Source organism: Porites lutea, chromosome 11, assembly GCF_958299795.1.
Source record: "Porites lutea chromosome 11, jaPorLute2.1, whole genome shotgun sequence".
In the NCBI taxonomy this organism is placed as follows: Eukaryota; Metazoa; Cnidaria; class Anthozoa; order Scleractinia; family Poritidae; genus Porites; species Porites lutea.
Window position 1 is genome coordinate 20,113,122 of NC_133211.1, and position 27,856 is coordinate 20,140,977.

Below are 27,856 nucleotides of genomic sequence, written 5' to 3' on the forward strand. Positions count from 1 at the left end.
CATGTGACATCTCATGCCCAGTGCCCTATACGTACAAACAGACCACCCTGTCGGCAACCTGTCGGCAAACACTGTGACGACGCTGGCAGACAAGTTCTAAAGTTGTGCCAAAACATGCAAATTCAGTTTATGGTCACTGGATCGTAACGTGGTCGTGCTTTGTGGTATTGATTGAGTAAACAGCAAGTTGGTTAAGTTTACAGAGCGAGGAAACGCAGTCTTAAAGGGTTTCATGAAAATCTGAGACACCATCGTTAATTGGTAAGTACTAAAGCATAAACTAGTTAACGGATGGATCGCGGTTGCATCGGTCGGCGTTTCCTTATAACTCGATTTTGAGAGGGCGTTAATTAAGTGATAGCGTCGTAAATTTCCAACCCAAATCGTCAGTAGCGACGAAGAAAAGATTTTTTTTAATTTTTTCCGATGCAGCCGGGGACTAAGCTTTTCAAGAGTTGATGTACTTCGTAGCAAAGCATCCACGTGAAAGCGCATTTAAACATTACTTCTACGCCACGCATCGCTTCTCTTTTCAATGGGTTTGCATTCAGGTGCTTTGAACACGCTCTAGGCGCTCCAGTGCGGCATGCGAGCTTCTTTCTGTTGAAACATAAAAACGGAATCGGCTCCCCACGGAATGAAGCATCGGGCTCTGGGGTCAACGAAAACAGATAAGGTATCGTACACGCTCGTTTAAAAGGACATGTACACGAAACACAGGGAGAGCTCAACAAAGTTTGCAGCCTGAATCATTGCTCATTTGCATGTTTGGAAAGAAGACCATTCATGATCAGTCGATTTTGACAGTCTTCACTTGTATGAGATTAGATGAAGAAAGTCTATACGAGAGATTTATCTTAATGAAACTGCATAAAACGTACCCCGCGATGAGTCTTAACAGCAGTAAAATACGGAGTCGAAGAGCAGAGCTCTAAACACAATGGGCTGAATTATTGTTGTTGAAAAGCGTCTGCGTTCTACTGTACATTAAAAAAAGCCGCAAGTTGACGAAATCCACTGAGATTCTCTTTTACGTTACTTTCAGCAAAAATAGTCGGATATGTGCACGGGTAGATAAAATTCGTTATTAAATAACAAAATTTTACGAATGAACAAATTTAACCAATCTTCGGATATTTAAATGCCCTAGAAATTTAAATTGCTAATTGTTTTAATGAACATTTGACGATCATTTGACAAGTGTTCTGATCACAATCGAAAACTAATTCCGTCGCATGAACACAAGTTGTAAAGATTTGATAAATCTGGATTTGTGTAGTCGCCACCGGAAGCGTACACAGGAAATCAGATACGAATAAAATACTACCAAAATAATTTTCTCAATACTCCACATACTCAAGTACTCTTAAGAATGATATCGTTTTGACACTTTCTGTCTTATTTCAAACTGAAATTAAGGATTAGAAAACACCAAGTACTACCTAAGAAGACGGTGTAAGAAGACAGTCGCTCGATAAAGCGGTTTATACTGCCTTTTGCAGCTTAGGCCCAGGTCAAAATTCCAACTTCACATGTGACAAACCTTATCCTTAATTGTGAGCAAAAAAGAACTGTTGTTTTTTTTAGCATTAGACGTGTCACACCTTACGTTCCAGTGACATTTGACTCTGGCGTACATTACAACATCTCGCTAAAAAACAATTCTTGAAAAATTGCCTTGCCAGAGTAGCCATGAAAATCTACAACTCTGAAACCGACAATGAATAAACTGAAAAGCATTTAAATAAACTGAATTCAAAAACCTAAAAATAACGGAGTCTGAATACATTCAATATACACTCGTCCCTTGCATCATGATCGGTGCCTTTGTGGCGCAAGGGCTTCTTTACGCAAGTCTTAACCTCTTCCCGACCGAAGATTACTTCACGGGCTTTCTACCATCCCTTCACTGCGTATCCTCGAACTTGCCTTTCTCTACCATTCTGTACCGCGTTGCTCAGGACCTTAATTTCCCCAATTTTTTTGAGTGGAAGCGAGATGATGGAGTGTCTTCTCCCCTGGTTTTTCCGATTGATTGCCCCCCTCAAAACGCACCCTCTCCGCTTCTACATTTTCTTGTTAGGTCTGGGGGACGGATGAAGAACGAGCTCCCCTAAAAACGCCTGCGTGGGAGGCTACTATAACAATTGCCCCTTATCTTTTTCTGCACTGCACCCACACCCTTCGGATTGGATCCCGTCCTCTGCCAACTATAAGCTGGAACAGACCTTGTCACGATTTTCGACGCGATCTTGACGAGTAGGCAAAGGCGTGAGAAATTACAGTGTTTGTATGAGAATCTAATTTCGAATAATTTCCGTAGATCGGCTTCTGAAAAAAATATGATTTGTAAACTAAAGCGTCACTTCTAAGGATTCTACTGAAAACATTCGAGGGCGTTACATGCACTAGAAGACCTAGAGCCACTTTTTAAATTTCTTATACATTTGTCTGTAAGAAAGTCCCGGGAAAATTACAGACAAGAATATGAAAAAAACTAAAGCAAGCCTCTGGAAAGATTTAAGCTCAGGTACGCCTCAAAATTTTTTTAGGACAATCCTTTGCTTTGTAGCTTTAGTTTACAACTGATATTTTTGTTCAGAACAGCCGTTTTACGGAAATTATTCGACATTAGATTCTGATACAAACACTGTAATTTCTCACACGCTTGCCTACTCGTCAAGATGGCGTCGAAAACCGTGACAAGGTCTATGCCATAAGGGAACTAACCTGCGTGGTAGGCGTTAAAAGGTGAAGGAGCGGTAGCCTGCGTAACTGCCTGCCTAGCATGCTTCGAAAGGGATAGGGGATTGAGAGGAAGGGAGAAAGGGAGGGGGGTTGGGGAGAAATGGTTCCCTTTTCCCCCTCCCCCTCCCCCTTCCTTTTTTGCGCCTGCCACGCAGGCTAGGGGAAGGGAGAATTCAAGCAGGTTATACAAAAACCATTTCAAGTCATCCACTTGGAGAGATACCCGGTCGTACCCGTATGTGTGGTCCCCGCAGTCTCCGCCTCCGCCAAACCTTTCACGGGCGCCACTGATTTTTTCAGCGAACAGAATTGTTTTCAACGTTTCTTAGTTTGTTGTTTTTGTGAAAATGACTGAAACCTGTTCTTCTAAGGTTAAGGGGAACGGGAAGTCGGGAAGTGAATGTGATTAAGTACTGTTGTTTTTGTTTGCTTCTCTAGTACTCGGCGCACTGATTATTGACTTTTCTTTTCCCTTTGTTAACAGAACAAATATTGAAAGAAACAACTACAAGCAACATGGCTGAGACACTTGATGCCCTGATGATCCTAGTGTGTGTTATAGCTCTTGTAATCCTTCTTGCCTTGGTTGTCTACACTTGGGTTAAATGGCATCGTCAAGAAACAAGCTCTGCGTCAAACGTGGCGCCGCCGTCCAGTATTGAACACTCTGCGGGATTGCGGCCAGTTGCGCATTTTCAGAAAGGCTACTTAAACGAGATTGGCAGAGAGAGTCCGAATTTGAGCGGATCGCGCACTTTCCTGAACGAAGATGTGTTGAAGCAAAAGCCATTCTCTGAAAATGGCAGTGCTCCACCGGAATTTCAAACCAAAGATGTTATTCATCATGTAAACGCAGAACACAATCCCAAGGAGCAGCTAAGTGGTGATATTGTTTACCATGCCAATAGATCTTATGGTAGTGCTAAGAATAACACGGCCAATGAGGTTGATGCTGGCAATGTGGCGATAAAGTACGAAGAGCCGAGTGGAAAACGAAGATGGTCCGAGTCGGCAGCTCTCTCGGGAGATCATGAAAAAGTCCAAGCATCTCATAGGAAGAACACTTATCTTTAAAGGACAAAACTCCTTGACAGTTTTAACCTGAAAACCTTCTTTACAAAGCAATTATTAGATGCTCTAGTCATTCAAGCTAAACATCATAGCTCCAATTACCGTAAAAATACCGGATGGCTTTTCGCGGCGTCACGAAAGTACGAACACCTATCCGATATGTCACTCTATGGGCGCCGCCATAACCGTTCTTCTTGTGTGTGAACAGAAGTCCTACTATCCGTTTTTATTTTCGCGGCAGCGCAAAAGCTATCCAGTATAATGTGAAAATAGTCTTATATACCCTTACGTACTGACACGATTCGCGCAGTCTTGAAAAGTCCTTGAATTTTAGGGGAAGTCCTTGAAAAGTCCTGGAATTCCATTTTTCCTTGAAAAGTCCTTAAATTTCTGTGCAAGTCTGGGAATTTTCTTCAACTTGGAATGTAGTGGCCTGGAAAGAGTTTTTTTATGCTGTTTGGTTGTCCAAGACAGAATATAAATCATAGCGCTCAGAGAATTTAAAGGTTATTTACGTACAGGGTGACCTATGTTTTATGCAATCAATCTAAGACCATTGCACTAAAAAATGTGGAGAACTTGGTGAAGCAAACAGTTCAATCCTTAAAGTCTTGTTAGAATAGACTGGGAATGTTCATTTTTGCACAATCTGTCAAATTATATTCCTAGTAGGTGGTCCTTGAAATTGAAAAATCTTTGAAAAATGGCTCCAATTTTTTGTATGAACCCTGGCTGATGGCTACTCTCTCCTATACCTCTATTTTGAAAACCTACCACAGTAGCTTGGATTGTTCTTAGCTTTCCTAACACTAGATATTCCTTGTAAATGATTCGTTGATGCTTTAGGTTTCATTGTGCGAACAATTGTTTTATGAAAGGGAATATAAATTGTACTTTTATCAATAGGGATAATTAACATTTACCCTCCCTATGATGTTTTAGCGTGTTTATATCCTGTACATTTTAGCATTGTGTGCATTTGTGTATCATGTGTGTTGTTCAGTCAAAATGTAAAATGGAAGAAAAACTACGAATTTTATTCATAATAGGGCAAATAACTTTAAAAGGCCTGAATGCGTATTATATTAATGTAACGGTTTGGGACAGATTTTATCTTATTATACTTTACAGTTATAATGCAGGGGAAAACGACGCGAAGGCCCACAAAATATATATTTCTAAGAAATTTTTACCTTTTATATTTTTGTGAATTGTTTTTATAAAGCAAATAAATAAAGTTATTGTTACTGTAGTATTTTTTTTTTTTCATTTATGGTTGCCTTGTGATCATAAATAATACGGCTTGTATTTCGATAATCGCCCAAAACAGAGACTGATTCCATTAACTCCGTCAAACTCGTGAAAGCCAAAAAAATGAACAAACAGTTATATTGTCAGACAGAGGGAGAACAATGGACTGTCTTGAACAAAGGAGAAGGTAGTTTTATTGTAACAGAGTTTCATAGACTCACCGTGCAGGAGAACTTGTATTGCCTCATGCCTTAGATTAAAATCAACCGGTTGTCATTGGTTAGTCTGCTTGGTCAAATAGGTAATTTCTATTTTTACATATTTTTTTTATCAAATTGTTTCGAAATAAATTAATCAAAAGTTCTTTATCGCAAGTTTATGAGCCAAAGATAATTAGAAATTTTTTTATGTACACCGAGAAGAGAAAAGTTTTATAATGCCAGCGCGGTTGAATCCCCTTCGGAAGATACGTCGTTTTTCGTACTTAAGAGCTTATGAACAAACAATATGCTCTTTTAAATAGGTCTTTTGAACAGGACTAATTAAAATTGAATATATATGTTTCCTTTTGAAAAAAAAAAAAGATTATAGCGCGTCGATTTGGTTCAGAAATGAAGCGTTGACGCTTGTTACAAGCGCCGTATCCCGAATGCTGCTGACTGAACAAAGTGTATACTGAGTGCCGCTGCCAACATGATTATACAGTGGAACCTCGAAATAACTAAGAGTCAAGGAACTAGCAAAATGAAGTCGCTACAATGAGGTTTCGTTATATCGAGGTTCTTTTTCTTATTTTACTATTAATGGGGTAAAGAAAATTGATAGTTTTACCGAGGACTTCATTATAATTAGACCACTGTAGCAATTTAGCGGTTTTTTGCCGAACAAACCGAATAAATTTGGCTAAAAATTTGATGATTTTCGTTTATTTTTATGACTGTCCTTTTATGATTATTTTTAATAGATGTACCGAAAAACTTCTGCCGGCACAAGCATAATTTGTTTCTCTATTCCATTAATTTATTCTTTTTTCAGTTGTGTTTCGCCGGTTTGTTATAAACTGTTAGTACTTTTTTTTTTATTCACTGGTTTGGCACCCTGCAATTTAGCCCTGGGACATCTAAAAAACAATTTTTTTGCTTACCAGTTTTTGAATAAAGAAGAAGTAATGATGCAAATGTCTTGCCCGGAAAAGTGTTGTCTACGTGATTTGCAACAGAGAACTGACGCGGACGCCATGCCGCGCGAAAATTACGCGCGTATGCTACTCAGTGGTTGCCAACCATTAAGCACAATAAGTGTTTACAAGTCGCTTGAGATCGCAAATGATTAATTCACTTTGCCAATCTCACCTGTCATTTAGAATCACCTGTCCGCCCCATTGAAAAACAAAGATATGCTAAAAACCTAAACGCAACGCAACCACATGGTCTACAAAGCACCGCTCGAGTCCGTGCGCGAATTTATTCGTGAACAGAACTCAATAATATTTCCCTTGCATTCATCGCATCATTAACTTTCCCGCGTGTTTGTTAGCCTCCTTCCTGTTTCCAGTAACTCACGTTTGAGTGATCTCGGGAAGAAACGATCGAATACAGGTCAGAAAATATCTCGTATCTCTCGGATTTATTTCACCTGTGGGGCATTCAAGACAGTTATTTAACCCAACGACATTTATAAGTGTACAGAGGCCGTACGTCAATTCCTGATTGAGCCACATTTTACTCGGCAACAGAAGAAGTCGACTGAGCAAACCGCAACGTGCGCAAACATCCTTTAACGTAATCAATTCTTGAAAGAAGCGAGGATTAGGCCTCGCGCCCGGCCCACTGTATGTGTTGATGATTCTTTTGTTTGGTACTGATCGAGATCTACTGACTACGGAACGCTTGAAATACGTGTTATTTAGCGACAAAAAGTTTGCTCCTTTTTGAACCGCCCAGAATCTGTGTTGGAAGTATTACAGTTATTACACATCTTAAAGATAATTTTGGTGAACAAGGCATCATTTGAGGTGAGTACTTTTAAGATCACTAGACATGAAGTGAAACTAATCGAATGTTTACAAGAGTAGATAGATCAGTTGGAGAGTCATTGAAAATGTCTCAGTGGTTGAGCTCAAACAATTACGCACTATCCGAGCTTGTATCTAGAGAAAGTGAAAGTCGTAGAAGAAACTTTTGTTTTGTCTTTCTATGTAAAACCACAAAGGTGGATCATGTGAAGTAGGCCAGTTCTTTGGAAATAAATTTTAAATTAATCTATGTTTGAATTAAAGGCGTGGAGTTGGCCACGCCTGATGAATTCTGAAAACAAAAGGTTCAACAAAGAAGAGACGCCGGAACTATGTACACCATGGTAAATAATGGTGTCTTTCATTGGTATTTCTCTTCAATCGTGTTTAAAAATAAAGGAATTTCTCTTGATCGATTGATCCTTGGCTTTATAGCCTGATTCAGTATTCTCATGAACGCAATATTGCTTGAAAAACGTACTGATAGTGTACTTTTCACGTTCATTTTTATTGTCAATCACGGGCTTCTACTTCTTAGGCTAAGGAAGTAAACGACACAACGGTTTCAAAATAAAATGAATTTCACTGAAGATGAATGAATGATGTTGACTGTTACCAAGTTCATAAAAAAAGAATTATAAATTTTGAACTAAGTCAATACAGGTGGATTGTTTAAGTAAACAAAACTATCCGCAGACACGTAATAAGTGAATTATAATGGATGCGACATTCTTCCTATGGAGGGGAGAGAGGTTGGAGTGTTTTAATCTTGCGAGCTTGAAGGTGATTCAGTCGATCTCTTTTTGCAAATTCTGGCAACTCCGTTTGTTCTTTTATTGAACGATTCACCGAGCTACATACATTGCTTTATGCAAAGCATTAGAATCCGCTCGTGTGCACGTGTGTTAAAGTTTCTATATTAGTCCCGTCATGGCCTGCTGCCCCAATTCGCAGGTAAGAGGTAACAGGTATTGACATTCTTGTATAATAGGTGAAATTTAGCCTGCGTAGCTGGCGGTGTTTTTTTGTTTTTTGGTGTTCTTTTATTGTTCTTTCATGGTTCCCATAGTAAGAGTTTTAGAGCGGCGCGAATGCTGAACCTACGGTCGAAACATAAAACGATCGGGGGAGGGGGCGTGGGTAGAAGGCAATGGATTCTCTTACTTTCCGAACCACAAAAGAACAGACACACTAAAAACAAAAAAAAAAATGCCAGGTACGCAGGCTAGGTAAAATTCAGTCCGAAAAATTTTCTTGGTTAACAATCCCTGCGCTGTCCATGTGGCATTTTGATCTTCAAGTCTACTCTAGTTTCTTTCCCTCTGTAGATTCGAGTTTATCAGTTTAGCAATTGGTTTACCTCAATACTATCTCAAAGGGAATTTACCTATTTTGTACATTCTCGAGTGGGCACTCATTAACACCTATGTTGATTAGCCTTTTGACGTTTTTTTTTATTATCTGAACCAAAACAAAAGCGCGCCTTCTGATTGGTTGAGCAGTGTCTCGTGACCACTTGACCCTATCCTTAAATTTAGGGATATTCCGGACTGATTAAGTAACAAGTTCGTCTGCGCATGCATTTCTAAATTTATACCGAACCCGTGTGGACGTAGTTCAAGACTGTGAGCGATTTTCTGATATTTTTGTCATGTTCAATGATTAGCCGGAACTGATTAAGGCGAAGCTGCGAGATGCAAGATGTAAGGTAGTCTGATTTTCGCATGGTCAAGGTCGCACGGGGAGTAAGTAGCCGCGATTACCCTGCATGGGCACCGCCTGACAATCAGGCGTGCTTTTTCTCGAAAAAGCCGAAAACGTTTCGGACCCGTATAATTGGCCAGAAAGCTGTTGGCGGTTTACATTCAAGAAAGAAGTTTCAATAAATGGGCAGATAAAATTATAAAGGCGAAAAAACTATCAGTTAACAAAACAAAATGGACTGGTTAGTTAACTAGAACTAGCGCGTCTTTATTTTTTAGATTTTGATTTGAATATCTGATTTCGGGTCGGAAAAGTTACCAGGACTTTCGAGAGACAGGGCCCAGGCCACAATAGATGGGTACGTCCTACCGAGAAAATAATAGGATGCCCCTCTCGTCTCTCGGCCCCTAGTCCCAGGGGTCGGTGGCCATTCCACTTAAAGGACTAACAATTAAAAGGTGCTGGTTATTGTAAATTTAAGAAATATCGTCCCCAGAGCAGCCCTGGGGATGAAGTTGTGGTCATAAGTTCTGTAAGCAATCCTACCTATTTTGACATGGTTATACCTTAGACATTTTGAAAGGATTTTGCGGTAAGCTATAAGTGAAACCGAGCCTGTCTGGTAACCTTAGACGACAATCTATTTGGCTGTACTCAGTTCGAATTCGAGAATTGTCTTTACACAGACGTTATCATGCTGTTTTTTTTTCCCACGAATTTTGTGAGGGCGCGGGAAAATTATTTTCATTTTCCCACCCGCACCCCCTTGCCCTAGGGGCCTATAAATCCCCCGCGGTTTTTATTTTCATACGCACGCTCGATAAACTCTAGAGAGAAAAGGCCGTTTTAAGACTATGGGCGCGATCCATTCAACCAAAGTTTCCGGAAATTTCGGTCCAAAACTCAATGGATCGGTTCGGTCCAACCGGAAAAGTTTCGAAAAAACAGGTCCACCTTTTGAGGTGGTCCTCTTTTCCCGGTCGGACCGGTCTGAATGTTGGTTGAATGGATCGCGCCCTATCTGTCTGGAGCTTTGTTGCTTGTGATTATCACACACTGAGTTTTCACCGCACTCATTAAATGAACATATTCTTAATTCTTTCATGAAGTGCTGACCGTTAAATTTTAGTTCCCTAGCCCTTGACTACGCCAAAATACACTGGGTACGAGTTTAAAGCCCGTACTGTCCAGTCTACTGTTCTTTTACTGTTCAATTCTTTATCAACTTACATTTTGTTTTTCTTTATACAAGCTATGTCTTTGTGCGCCTGCTAGAGAGATTATAATGCAGTTGATTTCACATTTTTGCGATTGACAACTGTTATTTGAATGCTGTCAGATCCTTATATATGGAATGAACATATTATGCGTCTTCGTTGAAAAACTGCTGTAAAAAAGTGCCTCTGACGACTGGCATAAGAATCCTCTCGTGAAAGCGAAAGCCCGCCTGAGGTTCGTGCACTCCCCTACAAATAAGTTTGAATCCAAATCCAAACCCACATCGAATTCCAGAATGACCAGAATGAATATTTAACTTGAGTGAGTTTAAGAATGAGTTTGAAGACTCTCTTATATATTATTGAAATCAATACTAGTGCGGGGAAAAAAAGGGCCAGCGGTCAGCAGTATTCAGCGGAGAATCCGTCGCCATCGTCGCCATTTGTGATTGACAAAGTGGAGAAGAAATGTTGAGGAATGTGAGCTAAACAAAAGGTAGGGTTTTGTTGATTTAGCTTACTTGAACCGCAAAAAAGGTATAATTTGTATCGTATCGTGTTCCAGTTTGTTGTCTTGCACTATTGTCGGTACAGCTTCTTGATTTCTCACTCTTTGAAAGCTTCTTTGTTTTGCCACGAGGAGTTGAAGATGAGCTTTCCGCTGTTCCATCCCAGTTTTGTTGTCTCACTATTGTCGGTACAGCTTCTTGATTTCACTCTCTGAAAGCTTCTTTGTTTTGCCACGAGGAGTTGAAGATGAGCTTTTAGTTCCATCCCATCGAAAAAAAATGTATTAATATTCACAATTTCAGTCTTACAAACTCAATGTCGTGCTCTGGGTGGTTTATTTTTGTAAGCTTATAGGTCACATTCAACAAGTCGTGAGTGAGTACAGGTCACTGTTTTATCCATTGCTAATTTAGTAAAACGGTTCCCCTCAATCTTAAATAACATTTTGGATTATGATTGAGGCCACGGCACGGTGACCAGCGCTGTGACCTGTGAGCGCGTGACCTATAAAACGCACTTGAGACCAGTTTTAGTGATAAAATCTTTACGCAGGACGTAAACGCTATCGTCTTGGCTAAATAACGTCGCTTTATTTTACGCCAGACGTTTTATGGTCACCTGAAAACTGGGTCGTCTTCAAACTCAGGGGAGGGGAAAACAGCGAAAACAGGGAGTCAACCCAATAGAAGGTAGGAAGACAAGAGGTGATAAACCAATAAAAAGAAATACAGGTTCTAAAACCACGGTAAATCCAGAAAATTGAACTGGTTTCAGTATCTTTTTTAATATTGAAGAGTTTTGACGTTTGACCGGAGCCTAAGATTTAAGCTACGGTAACGAAAACGTCGAGAGCAAGGAAATGAAAGGAAAGAGTGATGCACGTTCGCTGCACGTGCCCTCTTGACATCTTAAACTTCCTTTTACCACAGTCAAAACCATCCCAAAGACGCACCATTGTGAAGAATTCCTTGCTTTAATACACGACGTATGTTCCACTGAGATCAAATTACTCAGGACCCAGAAGCGGTTCGTTCGTTTTCCAGGGTTCTTAAGTTTGATTAGTGTGCTAAGAGGCTTCAATTCGCTTCAGTTTCGTGTTCGCAGATTAGCTTCGCTGCTTCTTCGTTTGGACTTCAGAGGGCTGAGTTTAGTTTTCTAGTCTCGCCGGATTCTAATACAAGAGGCGGAGGTGCTTCGTTTTCGAGTTTAAATTGTTTGGTTTCGAGTTTAGTGGGTTTCGCTTTCTAGTTGAGATTGTTTATTACTTTAGAAAAAGTTTACTCTGGCTTTCGTTTTCTAGTTGAAGGTGTTTCCTTTTAGTTTAGGGTGTAATTTGGTTCCCGTTTAGGTTGCTTCGTTTTCGTGTCGAAATTGTTTTGTTTTTGACGTGAGGGTGTATGTTTCGTGACTTCAGGTTCAACAGCTTCAGTTTTGAATTGAGGGTGTCTGGCTTTTGAATTTGTGGGTTTCGTTTTCATGTCTAGCGAGTTTAGGGTGTTTCGTCATCCAATTTTTGTTCTTCGTTTTCAAGCTTAGGATGCTTGATTTACGAGCTTAATGTGCGTTCTTCGTTTCTTCAGACTGGCATAGTGGGACTGCCGGCACACAAATTCTGTAAAAGAGAGTAGGCTCGATTTCTGCCGTTCTCTCGATCGCAAGAAGAGTCTTATTTCGGGTGAGGCGGAGCGTGGGCTTATTTCCCGCCAGAACGGCGGCTGATAACCGGGCCTATCAACGAGTCGAGAGGGTATCGGTGGAAAAGGAGGCCATAAATGTTAGGTTTCACCGAGTTCCAGATTGTCGATTTATTGTGCAAAATAATGGTTTTTGATAAACGAGGTGATATAAGACCTTCAGATAACATCGTCCGGCCCACATTATATATGAACAATGACGATGTCACGGTTTAGGAAGGCCGTCAGATAAAAACTATATTTTCTCGACAGAATGTCGCCCAGTCATCAATGGCGGAAGACATTTGTTTGTAGTTTGCGTGATTAACTGGAAAGGCGGGATTTTATTTTAGAAAACTGTAACCACAACACGAGTTTTTTGTTTGTTTTGCTATATGGGTGCATTTTGTTCTCAACGCGCAAAACACGCAATTTTTTAAACTGACTGTTGTGTAAAACTAAAAAGCTCCCATGTACTGTATGTGAAGCTTGGCCAAGTTTTTGGGCCATTTATGACATAATCTTCCGGTCTGTTTTTATGTGGATACATGAATCAATTGTGACGAAAACAGTGGTAGACCGCAATCGAAATAAAGGGAGATTAGACAATTCTAGCCAATAAAGCCTAGAGTAAACCGACTTCATGACTTGTGAAACGTACTTCAGCGCTTTTTCTCAATGGCTATCGTTGTTACACCATAATTGGGAGATAGATAAAGGGTTATAAGGTATTGTCAATGATTTTCCTTTTTGTTTCAAACGCCTCTTTTTGCTAATCTCATGCTCAAATCGTTTGCGGTTAAAATTTTATGTACCGTTTTTCTATCACTGTCGAGGAAGGGTCGGTTAATATTGTTTAAAATATTGGCGTGAGAAAGGAAGAGAGAAAAAAAGACAACAAGATAAATCTGATGTTTTCAATTGGCCTGAATAGTTATTATTCGAATTATACAGGGTTTTAGTATTGTTGTAATTTTTTTCTCAAGTGACATATTTCAACTCTAATTACTTTTTCGGATTTAAATCAAAACATTGAATAATAAATCCATCACAAACCTATAAACATTTTTTGTAGGTGACATCAGTACTAGCACTCAGTTTCAAAAACACCAAATGATAATTTCATAACAAACTTATCTAGTTTTACATCACTATAGAAATGTTGGTTTGAAGAATTTTTTCGAGATTAGACGCTTTACTGCTAGTTTACGATAAGTTGTGCGGCGACGGACTCTTGAAAAGATTCTCAACATCGCCTACCGACATTATTTTCCGCCACTTTAGGTAAGTCAACCATGTCAAACCATCAAAATATAAAACATATATGCTAATTCAACAAAAAATTAGTATTCAAAAGGAAGTGGTTCGACCACTTTGAAGCGAGTTCAAGAAAACATCAGGGGAGACAAGACCTAAATAACAGGTAACGTCTTATCTTTGCCGTATTGTTTAGCATGTGAACGAGTTGTGTGAATGTTTTCCAAAAGTTTACGACTGAAAAAATTGAGTTGTTAAGTTTTATGTGGTTAGTGACCTCTATAAAACTTTTTTTCGTGTCGCGCCAAGTTTTAGGCCGAGTTATTTCAGGCGGGTAGACATTGACACGTGGATTCTGAACAAGTTAGAGAACCTCAAATGTGCGAAAACACCTTTACCCTTCTAAAACTATGAACATTTTCGTGTCTATTAGCACCGTTGTCATCGAGTACTATGGCTGCCAACGGCAGTCGCCGCTTACTAAACTGAGTTATAATTCAGTTTGATAAACAAGTGAAGCTTCTCGATCTAAAACTTAATTCAAGTTAAGCCTTTCTCGTTGTAGTTTCGGCGGGAAAGGAGTAAGTGTCGCGAGCCTAAAGAAGTGCCAGAGGTGACTTGAAGAGTTTATCATAGCATGGATTGGAAAAGAAAGCGTTAGAATAATCTAGTCGTAGAATTGAAACAATTAATTTTTACGTAGTGTTGCCATTGTCATCACGGTTGGGTTAATCTCCAACAACTGAGACCGACTCTTTTTTTTTCTGAAAGGTATCTTAACGAATTTTTCAACATGATGCATCAGTTCTTTACGTAAACATAAAGCTGATTTTAACTGAATTCATACTCCAAACGAAATTATTTTGGGCCTGTGTTCGTTGTAAGTCATTATTATGATTACCTCAAAGGCGCTTGCTTAAAGGAAACCGTGAGTGTTGGTTTTTGTACCCAACTTTTCTTTGATGTTATACGTATTGGCTTAAGTCTTTCAGCAGTGCATAGAATTGTGAGAGATATTTCTTTACATAATTTTCGTGTTCAAAAATTGAGTGATATTTAACCTTGATTGATTGATGCCCGAGTCTAGCTTTCATTGTCTTATTTGGTTTCAGAGAAAAAATTCCTAAAGTGTAACTTTTAACTGGAGTTAAAACAAGCTGTCTTACGTTGCTAATTATTTCAGCATAAACAAACGCGTGTGAAATCTATTTGTACCATGGTACCTTCTTCTCAAGGTCATTTATATTGTCGAATTTTTTCTCCATGAAAGGTTTCGTTATATAGTCTTAACTATAAGTCAGGTTGAAAGCATTACATATGATTGACATCTTTAATTCTACTACTTCTTGTGAGATCTGAATTTGCACACGGATATGTAAGCTCAACTCAACCTTTTTAATTTTGTTCAAAGTCGAAATTAGTTAATTATCTTAATTGTTCATGTTATATTTTTTTGGTAATATTACCTCGGTGACAAATCTAGACTTGTTTAAGACAAGAGGACCAGTGGAACGAAGTGACAATATGGTCGTTCAGTGACGCAGAAGGAAATGTGTGTTATTATTTCCTTTCCGCGGTAAAATACAATATGTGTTGTGCCCTTATTCTAAAAAGGATTGTGCCTTATTTAATTTCCGATCATTTATCAGTTTTTAATTTTCAGTAAGATTAATACAGTAAACATCTCAGAAGTTGTGAAATTTTAATAACCAGGAGCCCATCAAATTTGATGGGCTCCTGTAATAACGCAAAAGCTGACGTTTTAGGCACGAAAAGTTCGACTTCGACTTGAAAAAAAATTAAAAATCAAATTTTGGTGTAGGTTAACATAACACTTGTTCAATTATATTCAGTTATTTTCGCAATATGTTTGTTAGCTTGGCAACTTTATATTGCATGATATTGTCAGGAAAAAACATTCTTGTTGCTTGGCACTTAAGCATGGGCCAAGGGGAGTTTCTCGCGAAATAAAATGGAATTGCAATGCAAATTAGTTTTGTAGTTCTAAATTGAGTTTTCTCGGATTCGGCTGTCTTCCGTTAATAATACAAAAATGATTGAGTTATCTAACAAACATTTGACGTATTTTAATTTCATAAGTGAAAAGGAGGCAATTGCAACATAGGGCTTCTAAAAAGTCCTCCTGAAAAGTCCTTTCCACACGAATCCGCTTATTATTTTACCCAGATTTGTGTGGACGTGGCCTTTACTACCCTGGACAGTGATTTTGTTACCCCAAATCCCCAGAAGCGCAAAAAAAATTTATGGCACCACAGGTAGCCCAAGCTCGAAATATGAGCATGGCGAACATCGGCATTGTTGCGTAACATTGATTTCGAAATATAAGGATTTGTATGGAAAAAAAACTATCGTTTCCGTAACCTACGAAAATGGAAGGATTTCAATAAAAAACAGCTTACCTTACATAAAATGTGTGTTACGTCTCTCCAGTGTGGTCCACGGGCCGATTTATGGCCTTTTTATGGGTTGTACAGTAAACGGTTTTCTCTATAGAGAGAAAACCGTTTACAGTACAACCCATTAAACATGTGTATTTGTAGAAATATTCTCTTCGTGTAATTTCTGTGGCAGTTATTATGGCTGCTGTTTAACAATGCCTATTCTTTTAGCCTTTGTTGTTTCAGTCAGTACACTGTAATACAGAGTTTTGGAGTCTGTCTTCAGATTAACTGTTTGGTTACATAAAGGTCGGACTTTTTTGGGGACTCATTGGTTCAGTGTTGGTTCTGGACTGTGACTCGTGATTTTTCTCAAGAAGAGTTCCACGACTGACCATAACTATTTGTAACAAAATCACTGCTGGATCTCAGCTTGAAAAAGTTTCGGTTTCGATGAGTGGATCAGCATCGTGTGGACGGAAGGTCTCGATTCGTGTAAAAAATATTTTCGTTTCCAAAGTATCCACCTGATTCGCGTGGACGCGGCCTAGTATTATTTTCCTCTCAAGTTCATTCCGGTGGGAAATGTAATGAAATTTTTTATCCTTTTTGCATGTCGAAGAAGCAAGCAATCTTACTTTGATAACAACTGGCCGTTATCCATAAACATCCTACTTAAGGATATTAGTTATAAAATTGACGATAAGCCATACTGCGATGTAAATTTCGTTAGACAATGATATTGAAATCCCGGTGTATTTTAGCTTCTATTACCACACGACTGCATTGCATTCTGGAAGGACAGGTATACAGCAAACAAGCTTATGGTATCTCCTTGTAGTGATAATCAAGATTGTTCAAAGACTAGAAAGGCTTTAGATTACCCGTGTTTTAGGTGTGTTGTCAGGGATTGATCTTGGCGCTTTGTTTACAAATATTTGCTAGTCGAAGCGTTACCAGTCAATAACGTCAATAACGGCGTTTTTTTCGGTGCGAGTCACAGATATATGAATTCATCGGTTGAAATCATTTTTTGTCAACAACATTTGTTAGTATTGGTAATTACACTGGACCAATGAAAACAGGCATGTGAAAGCAAAAAAAATCCAATAAGTTAGTAATATAGATGCAAGCACACGTAACCTTCTGCGTCAAGTCACCGTTGGGTGACCAGTTGTGGCGCGAAACGTTTCAGCCAATTAATAGCAAGCCGTAGCAATGCAAGACCAGCGGAATCACGAAATTTAGTTAGTTCTATACTGACCACGAGATCCGATTAGTCGACTGTAAAGATTTCGTTGCTGGTATTGGTAGCTAGTTGGCCACTCCATTTGTACGGTACGGGCAACTAGCACAGGCACAATATTCTCTAGTCAAGAATGAACCACTTTTAACAGTAGTTAACCTGTCTAGCGGTATTGGTGGCACTCACTTCGAGAGTGCCTCCCTAGGTGCTACAATATAGTTGATGACATTAAAGAGTTGAGTGCCCTTTACTGATATCGAAAGCCTTTCACAGGTTCAAGCTTGTTTCCCTTACAGCATAGTGTTATTGTGAAAAGCATCTCACGCCACTTATTTTTGCTATTCGGAGAGAAATCGTAAATTATTGCAAAGCTGAGCAAAGCCCTCGGGTAAAAACAAATGAATTGCAATCATTTAAGCTTTTACAATATATCAAGAAATTTGTTCTAGAGTTGGAAGCTAAGACGTTTATTTTTAGTATGGGGACTACCCTAGCCTTTAAGGGTAACGCAACGGTATTCAATTTGTCTTTCTAAACTTCAAATAGGCTAATAAAACTTTTTTTAACTTTTAGACGCACGGCTGCACGGTTAACCTTGTAAAATGTACTTTCGTGTTTAAGTCGAGATTGTCTTAGCGAAAGTCGAGCCGACATTTATCAAGTTTACGGAAATGTTCTTCATATCACACTTGGCACTCTTCAATACCTGTCCAAACTCTATGGTTTTACATTCTAGGTTGTAATTTTGCAGCTTTCTGTAAATGTTACTGATATATTCGGTTGTTAAATGCTGAAATTGCCAAAAATGGGTAAAATGCCTGCGTTATAAAACCAATTTAGAGTACAGTACAGTACCAAAAACGTGCAAACTGAGAAGTAAATCAGGGCAAAGATGGTAAATGCCACATTGCTTCTTATTTTCACCCCCGTGTAAACTGGTATGCAGTGCGCTACAATCCTGGACAAAGCTACTGGAGAAAATGTTTTCATTAATGCGCACTACCTAACGCAACAAAACTATTTCCAAATCGACGGCTTTGCGTAAAGAAAACCCCCTCCCCCAGTTCAAAGTTGCTTCCGACAAATGCTTAGGGATTCGGCTTTCTTTTGAAGACCCAACAACAACGCTTCCAGGGGGAGGGGGAGGGAAGAATCAGTCGGCTACGAAGTTTAGAAAAAATGCCCCCCAAGTATGCACTTTTCTCAACAGTTCTTTTGCATTTGTATGTACTTTTTCGTACGATAGCCTCAAAGTACTATAGCCTCCTACTATAGCCTACGCCATGGGGTGGGGGGTAGGGTGCTAGGGTCATGTTATGTTCTCGTTTTTCGTTTAGTCTCATCAAAATCCTTTAATATGTTCCCCAAGATTAGCTTTTGCCAATTTACCCTGTTCTTGGTCGAATTTAGCCAATAGTCTTATATTACTTTAAATGTTATTGACTAATGAACGCTTGTTATAACAAACTCGAACACCAGGGTTGAGTCCAATCCCACCCAAGTTGCAACTACGAGACAACAAAGAAACGACAAGAATGTCGCCTGATGAGGGTCCGAAAATAAAATTATATGGACAGAATATTCTTCTACGCTTGAAAATCAATCATTTCTCTCTTCATGAAAAAAAGCGACATTTTCTCTGGTGGGTACAAAACGTTATCTCAAAATATCCTTTTTTCCCGCAAATTAAGGCCTGTTAACGTCGTGCTACTGTCGTGCTAAGCTGACTCGACTGTAGCACGACACTAGCACAGCTTAGTTTCAGAAATCGAATTTAATTCAGTCGAATAGAACGGCTGTTGCCGAAAACAAAACACAAAAATAAAGAAACGGTTTAGCAAACTTTTAAATGTGTTCTAATGTATTTATAATTTATGAATTGAGTTGGGCACGGGTTGATGTGCATCGCTCAAAAACGTCTTTGCTCTTAAACTCCCTAAAAATAAATAGCCCTAGCCTTCTTTTGTTTGCCTTATGTTTACTGCGAGAGTGACTAAAAAATTCTACTAATGAATTTATTCGCAATCCGCATTTTTGTTCAGTTTTTTGATCAGAATGTTTGCTTTCATCAACAGGTTACCTATCAGGGGGTACAGATCATTCAGTAACAGATGAAACAAGGCCGAACAATGATCAGGGCGGTTTTCTTCGCCATGGCAACACTCCTTGACCACGTCATGTGTCAAGATGGCTCGTTGCTGGTAAATGGTGACATTATCATTGGAGGACTTGTACCAATTCATACGACCAACTCGGAAAATCCAGCTATATGCGGGGATTTAAACGAGAGAGTCGGTATTCAAAGACTAGAAGCTATGCTGTTTGCCATGGACATTATCAACAGCAATAAGTCGGTGTTGAAAAATATTTCCCTTGGACTTGAAGTCTATGATACTTGTTCCAGCGAAATAGTAGCCCTCGACAGGGCGTTGCACTTTGTCAAGGATAGTGCATTTGTTAAGGAGAAACACGCTACGGGAAATCATATTGTACCGGGTGTTATTGGACCGAGTTATAGCTCCGTGTCTGTTCAAGTTGCACATCTTTTTCGGTTGTTCCAGATACCGCAAGTGAGTTTTGATTCCACGAGTTATGAACTGAGCGACAAAACGAGATTTGATTTCTTCTCTCGCACAGTTCCGCATGATCTGTACCAGGCAAAGGCTCTTATCGATATCGCTAAGTTCATGAATTGGACTTATGTCTCAGTTGTCTATAGCGGGGATTCGTACGGTATGCTTGGTTTTCAAGCGGTAAAGAAGGAGGCCAAAAGAGCAGGTATGTTTCTTGTTTGCCGATAAAGTGGAGTTTAATCAGTTAAAAATGTCAGGTACAGAACCGTAACTGGTCAGTTTAAAGAAGTGAAAAATATTATATGGTACACAAATGGAAGCAGTCCAGTCTGCAGAACGGGCGTTGTCTTTGCGGTTTTGAGGCGAACGGAAGGCGAGAACCAGGCAGTCGTGGAGCGCGAGACACATGCGATGGTAGGGGCGCGAAAATGTTTTCGTTTATCGCTCTGATAATGATAGCAGTTACAGTCAACTCTCTCTAAGACAGACACCTTTGGGACCGGTACTAAGTGTCCGTCTTACAAAGATGTCTGTCTTGTAGAGAGTCAAATAAAGGGAGTAAAGAAACCCAGGGACCAACTGTAGGTGTCTGTCTTATAGAGGTGTTTGTTAAGAGTGAGTCCACAGTAGCTTGGGTTTTGAGATTAACGCCGTCTGTATCAGGCGTTATTCAGATATTAGGGAGCTTAAGCAACGACGACGGCGACGTCAACGAGAACGGCCAAAAAGCAATAGGCTTAGATTGGCAAAACAATAACTTTGCACGTGCATCACACTTATCTGTACATTTCTTTGCCGTCACTGCACGACTACGACGTGAAATTACCTGGTTTCACGTTTTGTGGAGGGCGTGAACACAAGACAACGAGTTTCTTTTTCTTTTTCTGAACTTTGATACAGTCTTTTAGAATTTAACTTCAGAAAAAACTGCCAATATTTGACGAATTGAACGAGATGGAATAAGTGCGTTACTGCGCTTTTCACAAACATGCGAACTCTAAAGTTCAAAAGCCGCCTTCACAATTGCATTTTTTGCTGCCGTCAATCATAATTACGATCACAAGCAACTAACCTTGAAACACAGAAACACACAAAACGGATCGAAATCTACCAATCACAAATCATAAACCTTGACCTTTTGAACCCGTCAAAGTAAAGTTTTCTTTCCTAAGAGGTCCGTTAAGATAATTGACGGCAGCGAAAATCGCAATCGTCAGTTGGCTTTTGAACTTCAGAATTCGCATGTTTGTGAAAAGCGCAGTAAAGTTTGAAGCAGCGCGACTTCACTTTTTAAGTGACGTTTTCGTAGTCGTTGCCGTCTTTGTTGCTTAAGCTCCCTACTAGGGAGGTGAAAGAGAGGGAAACGGATACTGAAAAAATGCGAAGAAATCAGTGTAAACCAAGATGAACTGTTTACCCGGACTATTTTGTATTTATTTTTAAAGGGCCGTTCGCGCCGCTCTGCACTATCTTGCAATAATTAAATAACTCAAATCTAAAGTGCTTCTATAATGCAGCTCATAATATTTTGATTCTTTCAGGCATATGCATTGCTGCAACCGAGAAAGTCGAACTAACAAGTTCTGTGGATGTGTTTCCATTAGTCATCGAAAAACTCCTCAGCGAGCCCTCTGCAAAAACCGTGGTGGTTTTCAGTAGCCAAGAACGGCAGATTAGAAATCTTCTACAAGCTGCCAAGGACAAAGGACAAACCAGGACATTCCAGTGGCTTGGAACAGACTCTTGGGGAAACGTGTTATGGTTAAAGGGACTGGAAGACGTTGCTCAGAACACAATAACGGTGTCGCCAAAAACTGTTGAATTAAAGGCTTTTAACGAAAGCTTTCATAGATTACACCCGAAGACAAACATCCGAAATCCTTGGTTTAAAGAATTTTGGGAGCGACATTTTAATTGCTCAATTAAAAATGAAACAGATGGTCAGTGTAGTCAGTTTTCGCTTTCAAATAGCCCAGTTGACAATCGTGCTGCAAGTGCTATGGACGCGGTTTACGTGTTTGCCTATGCGCTTGATGCCATTCACAAGCGAAAATGCCCGGATGAGAGTAATGTCTGTGAACGCATGCGCAACATATCAGGAGAAGAGATGTTAGAGTATCTTAGAAACGTTTCGTTTGTCGGTGCGAGCGGAAACCACATCCATTTTAACGTCGACGGCGATGTTGAAGGACGTTTTGACATTTTCATGTTTACAAAACAGGGAAATGAGTACGTAGACGCTCAAATTGGTGAATGGGACAAGCGACTGAGATTTACATCAAATGTTTTATCGGTATTCAAACGATTTACCTCATCTTGCCAGCCGACTTGTAAAAGCAAAGAAGTGAAAGTGCCTGTTGCTGGAAAGGAATCTTGTTGTTGGACTTGCCAACTATGCAATGGAAGACATTACATAGTGAACGGCAGTACCTGCGCGCTATGTCCTCTGGGATATGCTCCAACTTTCGACGGACGAGCATGCGCAAAATTAGACATAGTATATTTCGGAAAGGACTTGAAGTTTTCTTTGCCAGCGGCTGCTTTCGCGGGGCTTGGAGTGGTTGCCACGGTTTTTGTAATCTTTGTTTTGATCAAGTACGATAAAACGCCTCTTGTCAAAGCCTGTGGCCGCGAACTATCTCACATGCTGTTGATTGGAATTCTTTTGGCCTTTTGTATGACTTTCGTCACCGTACTGAAGCCGAATGACTTGTCATGTATTGCCCGGTTTGCTGGCAATGGAGTTTGCTTTAGCATATGCTACGCGTCTCTGTTCATAAAGACCAACCGTATCTCAAGGATTTTTAATCGCAAAAATCTTGCAAAAAGGCCGATTCTGATCCTGCCATTTTCTCAGCTCGTGCTGGTATTAGCCGTGGTGTCAGTGGAGATTCTACTCCTCGTAATGCTCTCGTACTTACGCACTCCACGCGCAAAGCTTTTTTATCCTGAACACTCCAAAGTCTACCTCGACTGTTCGACTTCCAATCTGGACTTTAGTCTATCGCAAGTGTACAACTTCATCTTGATCTTCATGTGTACCATTTACGCTTTCAAAACGCGGAAAATCCCCAGCAATTTTAACGAAGCTAAGTACATTGCTTTCGCGATGTATTCATCGTGTGTAGTGTGGCTTGCCTTCTTGGCTGTGTACTACATGGAGAAATCATATGACCAGAAACCTTTGATTCTCTGTGTAAGCGTTTCTTTGATCGCGTTTGTTCTTCTAAGTTGTTTATATGGACCTAAAGTGTACATTATAGTGTTTCGACCTCACAGAAATGTTCGCAGACATGTAAACCCAAGCTTGAGCTTATCTAGTGTGAGTAAAGAGAAGGGTCAGAAGGCAGGATCGCACGGATATGTTGGAGTGAATCAGAATGGTGACAACGACGAAGATGAAATTGCTGGCAGCAGGTAATGACCTAACCGAAGCTGCCGCAAACAATTATGGGATCAATGGAAGTTTCTGGGTAACTGACCACCTACCCATCCCTTAAGTCTCAATTTTGCCCGAAGTGAGAAGTAAGTGTTAATGTTGACTTAGGGGAGGGGTAGGTGGTCAGTTACCCAGAAACTTCAATTGATCACAATAGTCCAGTTTCGAGTTCGCTATGACCGCTGAATTAAAGAAGTGAAGACAAATTTTTTACAGGCTTAGCCTCCATCTGAAGTAAATATATTCACAAATTCAACGAGAAAAAGACCTGTTTATTGCTCTGTCTATTGTATATATTCAAATTTCAAACACTTACTCGCCGGAATTTCTGAATATGTTACTTTAAGTCGAGGCTAACCCTGTATGAATGTGTCGTTAATGTTTGTATTCAGCGGTAATTTTTAATTCGAAACTGGTCTATTATCGCCCCATGTAAGGTAATCCGGATTCCGGAATCCCAACAATTTTTGCTCGTGGAATCCGGAATCCTGGGCTTTGGAATCCGGGATTTAGCTCAAGGAATCTGAAATCTAACGATTGGAGTTCCATTGACATGAAATCTGGCATGCAGTACCTGGAACAACTCGGAACTAGCCACAACGTGGAATCTAGAATCCAGGATTACCTTACATGGTGTGACAATTGACAAGTGACAGTTTGGTCCCCGAGAAGGTACCTGAATCTGTCGCCACCTTAGACTCGCGCGATTCCACACAGAGAGCATCCTCATAACTTTCAATTTTGAATTATTTTATTTTCTTCCTAAGCGCCGAGGATGCAGTGGAAAAGAAACGTGATTCGTCGGATTCTAGCAAACCTGTATCTGAACTCAATACGGAGGAAAATGGAGCTGTACCTAGTAAAAAACACGAGGTATTAATAAGATTTTATTTACATCCACTGCTCGATACTCTACCGTTCTACCACCCTATCAGTAATAGATTAGAAGGATATCTTAATTAGCCTGTTCGAAAGTAGGTAGGGAAAGTAGCTTGTCCTGTCAAGCAGTTAGTCCTCCAACCATCCAGTTTTCCTCCTTGCTTCTCTATATTCAGACATCCACCTTTTTAAGTGACACAGCCTTGAACAGCTTGCCAATCAGTCTGTTGGTCAGTAGCTCAGTCAGCCAGCAAGTCCGTTAGTCAATCTGATTGTCAAAGGTCAGCCAGTCACTTGCAGGCAGACAGTCAGTAGTTAATCAGTCTTTCGGTCTGCAACCAGTTATCTAACATATACAATAGGCAGCCAGTCCCTTGTTCTGTCAGGTAAAGAATCAATCACTTAAGTTTTTCTCTACCAATTTTCGCAGATGGAGAAACTCATCAAACATCTAAGAAAAGAGCTAGTTTCCACGAAGGAATCTTTGCGCACGACTCAAGACCAGCTGCTCAAGCAAGTACCGAACTGCCGAAATTGGGGTAACTCGAGAGAAGCTAATTCACCGCAAGGATACGAGAAGTTAATCAAAGGCGAGGCTACCTCAGGGTGCGTATGGCAAATGCCTTGAAATAAGATTATTGGCCAAAATTTAAGGATATGCCTCTTTGTTTTCCATTTTGATTCCAAAAATAGGTCAAGTTATCACCCGCACAACCTGAAATCCCTGAAAATTTAGTTATGGTTTACCGACTGCTGTGATACCTCTTGACAACATGACCTTTTATAGAGGATGAGACAATAAAATACAGCGTTGAAATTTTGGTTAAAGTAGTTCTTATCTGGCTAAAAGAGGGCAGGTTTAGTACATAAACAATTTAGGAAAATTACACTTGGGACTTTAGCAAATGACCGCTTAATTAGAACGGACTCTCTCAAATACAGGGTTGACTCAGCCTTATATCCAGGCTTCTCTGTCGCTATACGAAGACGGCGGGACGGTGAAAGGTTGGAGGTTCGACCGCCTTTTTTTCCATCCCATGATGCCTCGAGCATCAATTGTTTCCAGTCGCTTGCCTCGTCTCTCGCGCGCGGGCAACGAAGCTGGTGCGCGTGGAGGAGGCTGGGGAAAACATGCATTGCATAGGGGGGAGTCCAATTGACAGGAAACTCGCGCATGAAAAAATTCTTGTGACAGGACGGCCCGAGCTGTTAAATGCTGGACTCTTTAGACAAGGACAAGAACCCTTAAGCTGCTTCCAATATAGCTTGCGTAGCTGGCAGGAATTATATGGTCGGCCGCATTTTCTTCATATTTGCCCCCCCCACCCGCCCTTCCTCGGGGGAACTCCCATTTCAAAGTGACGGGGATGCTTGTCTGAACATTTAAATTAAATCCCTGAGGGAGACCAATGTGAGCGTGGCTTAAGCTTAAACTGACTTCTTTGTGGTCACTGTCATTGTAGTGTTTTGTAAATTTCTTTATGCACAACCCTAAGCAACACCTAAACGGGAAATTAATATATAGTGACTTGCCAGTCCCAAACAACCTAAGTGAGACCAAAATCTGCACTTTACACCCCTAAACGACACGACGAGCATCCCCGTCATTTTTATAACCCCTGGGGTTATTTGCCCGCTGGTCCTGCCAGCTACGCAGGCTAATGACACTTTATCAAGAATAACTTTTGTTGTCATGTATTCTAACTATGTCCGTTTTTGCCAGGAAGGCTTTAAGAAATGACGGAACAAAGAAAGGAAAAGGAAGAACTTGTTTCAACGAAGAAGATCGTTTGTACTACCAAAGGACGTCGGATTCTATTCTCCCTAAAAAGAGTAAAACTTATCAATTTGTTTGCGGTAAAAAACCTTCGCCATCGCAAAGGAAATCTGCATCCTCTGTTCCCTCCAGTGACTTTATAGAAGAAGATCACTTATGTAAAAATACCGTAAGTAATACAGCTAATCAGAGTATTGCAGGTTCAAATATTAGTCTTCCAGACAACTTTTTGCAGCCTAGAAATCCTGATGTAGAAATCAAGGGGAGGAGAAAAAACGTTCACGGGAGACTTTTGACAGACAGAGACGTTAACTGTAGATGTTTCAGTGACATTGAACATAGTATAAACAATTTCGGAGGCTCCTCTGTAATGACGAAAAGCAAATCTGAGTCCAATGTTGATACAAGCTCTGGATCACCTATTCAAAGTTTGTTGCTGGATGACAGGGAGAGCTGGAATGATGGCAGACATATCGGAGGTGGCAAATGTCTTAGATGTTACAGTGGCGAGGGGGACAGCAGAGTCATATGTACTGCTCTCTGAAAAGGCTTGTGCGTTTTGGAAAGTTTGGAAGGCCGGAATAGGGAAGAAACGTTTGATGCTTCGTGTACCAGGAAATCTGTACTTAGATCTGTAAGGCGCCACACAGGCCAAATTTTTAGATGCCCCATAGTTTAACGACACTTAACCACCCGCAAATCAACCTCGTTCCCAGGGTTCTCTCCTACCCATCCCTACGGAGCGATAAAGAGAGAGACCCCCTCTCGATTAGGAGAGAGAACCTGGGAACGAGGTTGCCCGCAATTCAGTGACTAAAGGCTCATTAAACGAAACTGGCCTCCCAGTCAGCGGACATTGTAAAGGAATCGTACTTCCCCCTGGTGGTGGAGGGAATACAACTCCTTAATGAATGATCATTGAGATTCCCGTTCTCCCATCCAGACCTTAAAATATCTTAGCCCCTAAAAAGGTAACCATTTGTCTCTAGCACAAATAGTCCTTCGCGCCTATCCGTCGCTACAATTGGCAACTTTAATTTCATGGGCCAGTTAAAATTTCTTTTATCGACTCTTTCGTGTTGTTGTTTCGCACGGTTGTATAAAGTAGAGATTTAACACTTAATTTTTCAAATCACTTGATCCTCCAAACTGAAGAAATCAGGGGCCACTTTACAATTGTTTGCCTGCAACCTCAGGCGGGGCTGGGCGGTGACTGTGTTTTGACAGAAACCTCATGGTGCATAAGAGAATGATTTACATGAAAGGTATTCCAGAGGGAAGGTAATTCATTGAAGTTTCTATCAACACAAGCTTGCTCGCAGTGAACAAGGCTGATGTTTTCAACTTTATAATTTACAGTGCACTTCCCTCGTACCAGTCTTTGATCACAGAAAACTTTTAACACTTTTCACGTGCTGGTAACTTTAAACAAGTCCAGGCTACCTTAACGGAATTTGCTTTGATAGAAAAGTTCATGTTAGCAGGGGCACCCAACGCCGATTTCCTCCTAAATACATTAAAAACACTTTTTAGGCTATCCATAGTACTATTAGATCTCTAGAAATGCATTGTAAGCGTCCCTATAAAATTTGTACCTGTTTGGTCATCCTAGGGGAACTTGAGTCTTTTCGAAATTACAAGGGCTTTAGTTGTTTTTTCCCGAACATTTTAGATGAAATTTAACGTATTACAAAAATGAGAATTTTTCTGATTCCTCTTTCCATCGCATTTTTCAATCCGAAAATTGTAGGTTTTCTTTTTTCTACGATAAATAGCCTAACCTGGGGAGTGAAATGTGAAAAATTAAACTTAAGGAAATCGAAGGGCATTTATTAGATAAGCTTCGAAACCTGTACATGAATGGAACGGTCATCTAGAAATCGCCGTCCTCTAATCGGAATTAACAAGTCTAGGCAATATCTGCTTCTCCGAACAGATATTATACAAAAAAAAAGTCGTTGGGTGCCCCTGGTGCTAGATTTTCATGTAGAACTAAATCTTCGTGAGACATTCCTCGCTCTTACCGATGAGCTTTCCTATACCAAATATTGTAAATATCCTCTATTATAAGTACTTCAATTTTCTTCAAGTCGTGCTT

At 40.1% G+C, this 27,856-nt stretch overlaps 2 protein-coding genes across 3 annotated transcripts; both read left to right on the forward strand.

The window, feature by feature from the left end:
• The first annotated feature begins 55 nt into the window (after positions 1–55).
• Positions 56–5,064, forward strand: LOC140951876 (uncharacterized). The gene is made up of 2 exons (XM_073401245.1): positions 56–261; positions 3,233–5,064. Exon 2 carries the CDS (start codon positions 3,265–3,267, stop codon positions 3,820–3,822), a length of 558 nt encoding a protein of 185 aa, XP_073257346.1. The 5' UTR covers positions 56–261; positions 3,233–3,264; the 3' UTR covers positions 3,823–5,064.
• An 8,177-nt stretch (positions 5,065–13,241) lies between these two features.
• Positions 13,242–26,742, forward strand: LOC140952078 (metabotropic glutamate receptor 2-like). Of its 2 annotated transcripts, none has more exons than XM_073401497.1 (6): positions 13,242–13,611; positions 19,166–19,868; positions 21,205–23,080; positions 23,870–23,975; positions 24,412–24,587; positions 25,705–26,742. In XM_073401497.1, exons 2-6 carry the CDS (start codon positions 19,202–19,204, stop codon positions 26,300–26,302), a joined length of 3,423 nt encoding a protein of 1,140 aa, XP_073257598.1. In that variant the 5' UTR covers positions 13,242–13,611; positions 19,166–19,201; the 3' UTR covers positions 26,303–26,742. The 2 variants fall into 2 exon arrangements, with proteins under 2 accessions (XP_073257598.1, XP_073257599.1); XM_073401498.1 differs by having other exon boundaries at positions 13,246–13,611; positions 25,709–25,952.
• Positions 26,743–27,856: the final 1,114 nt, after the last annotated feature.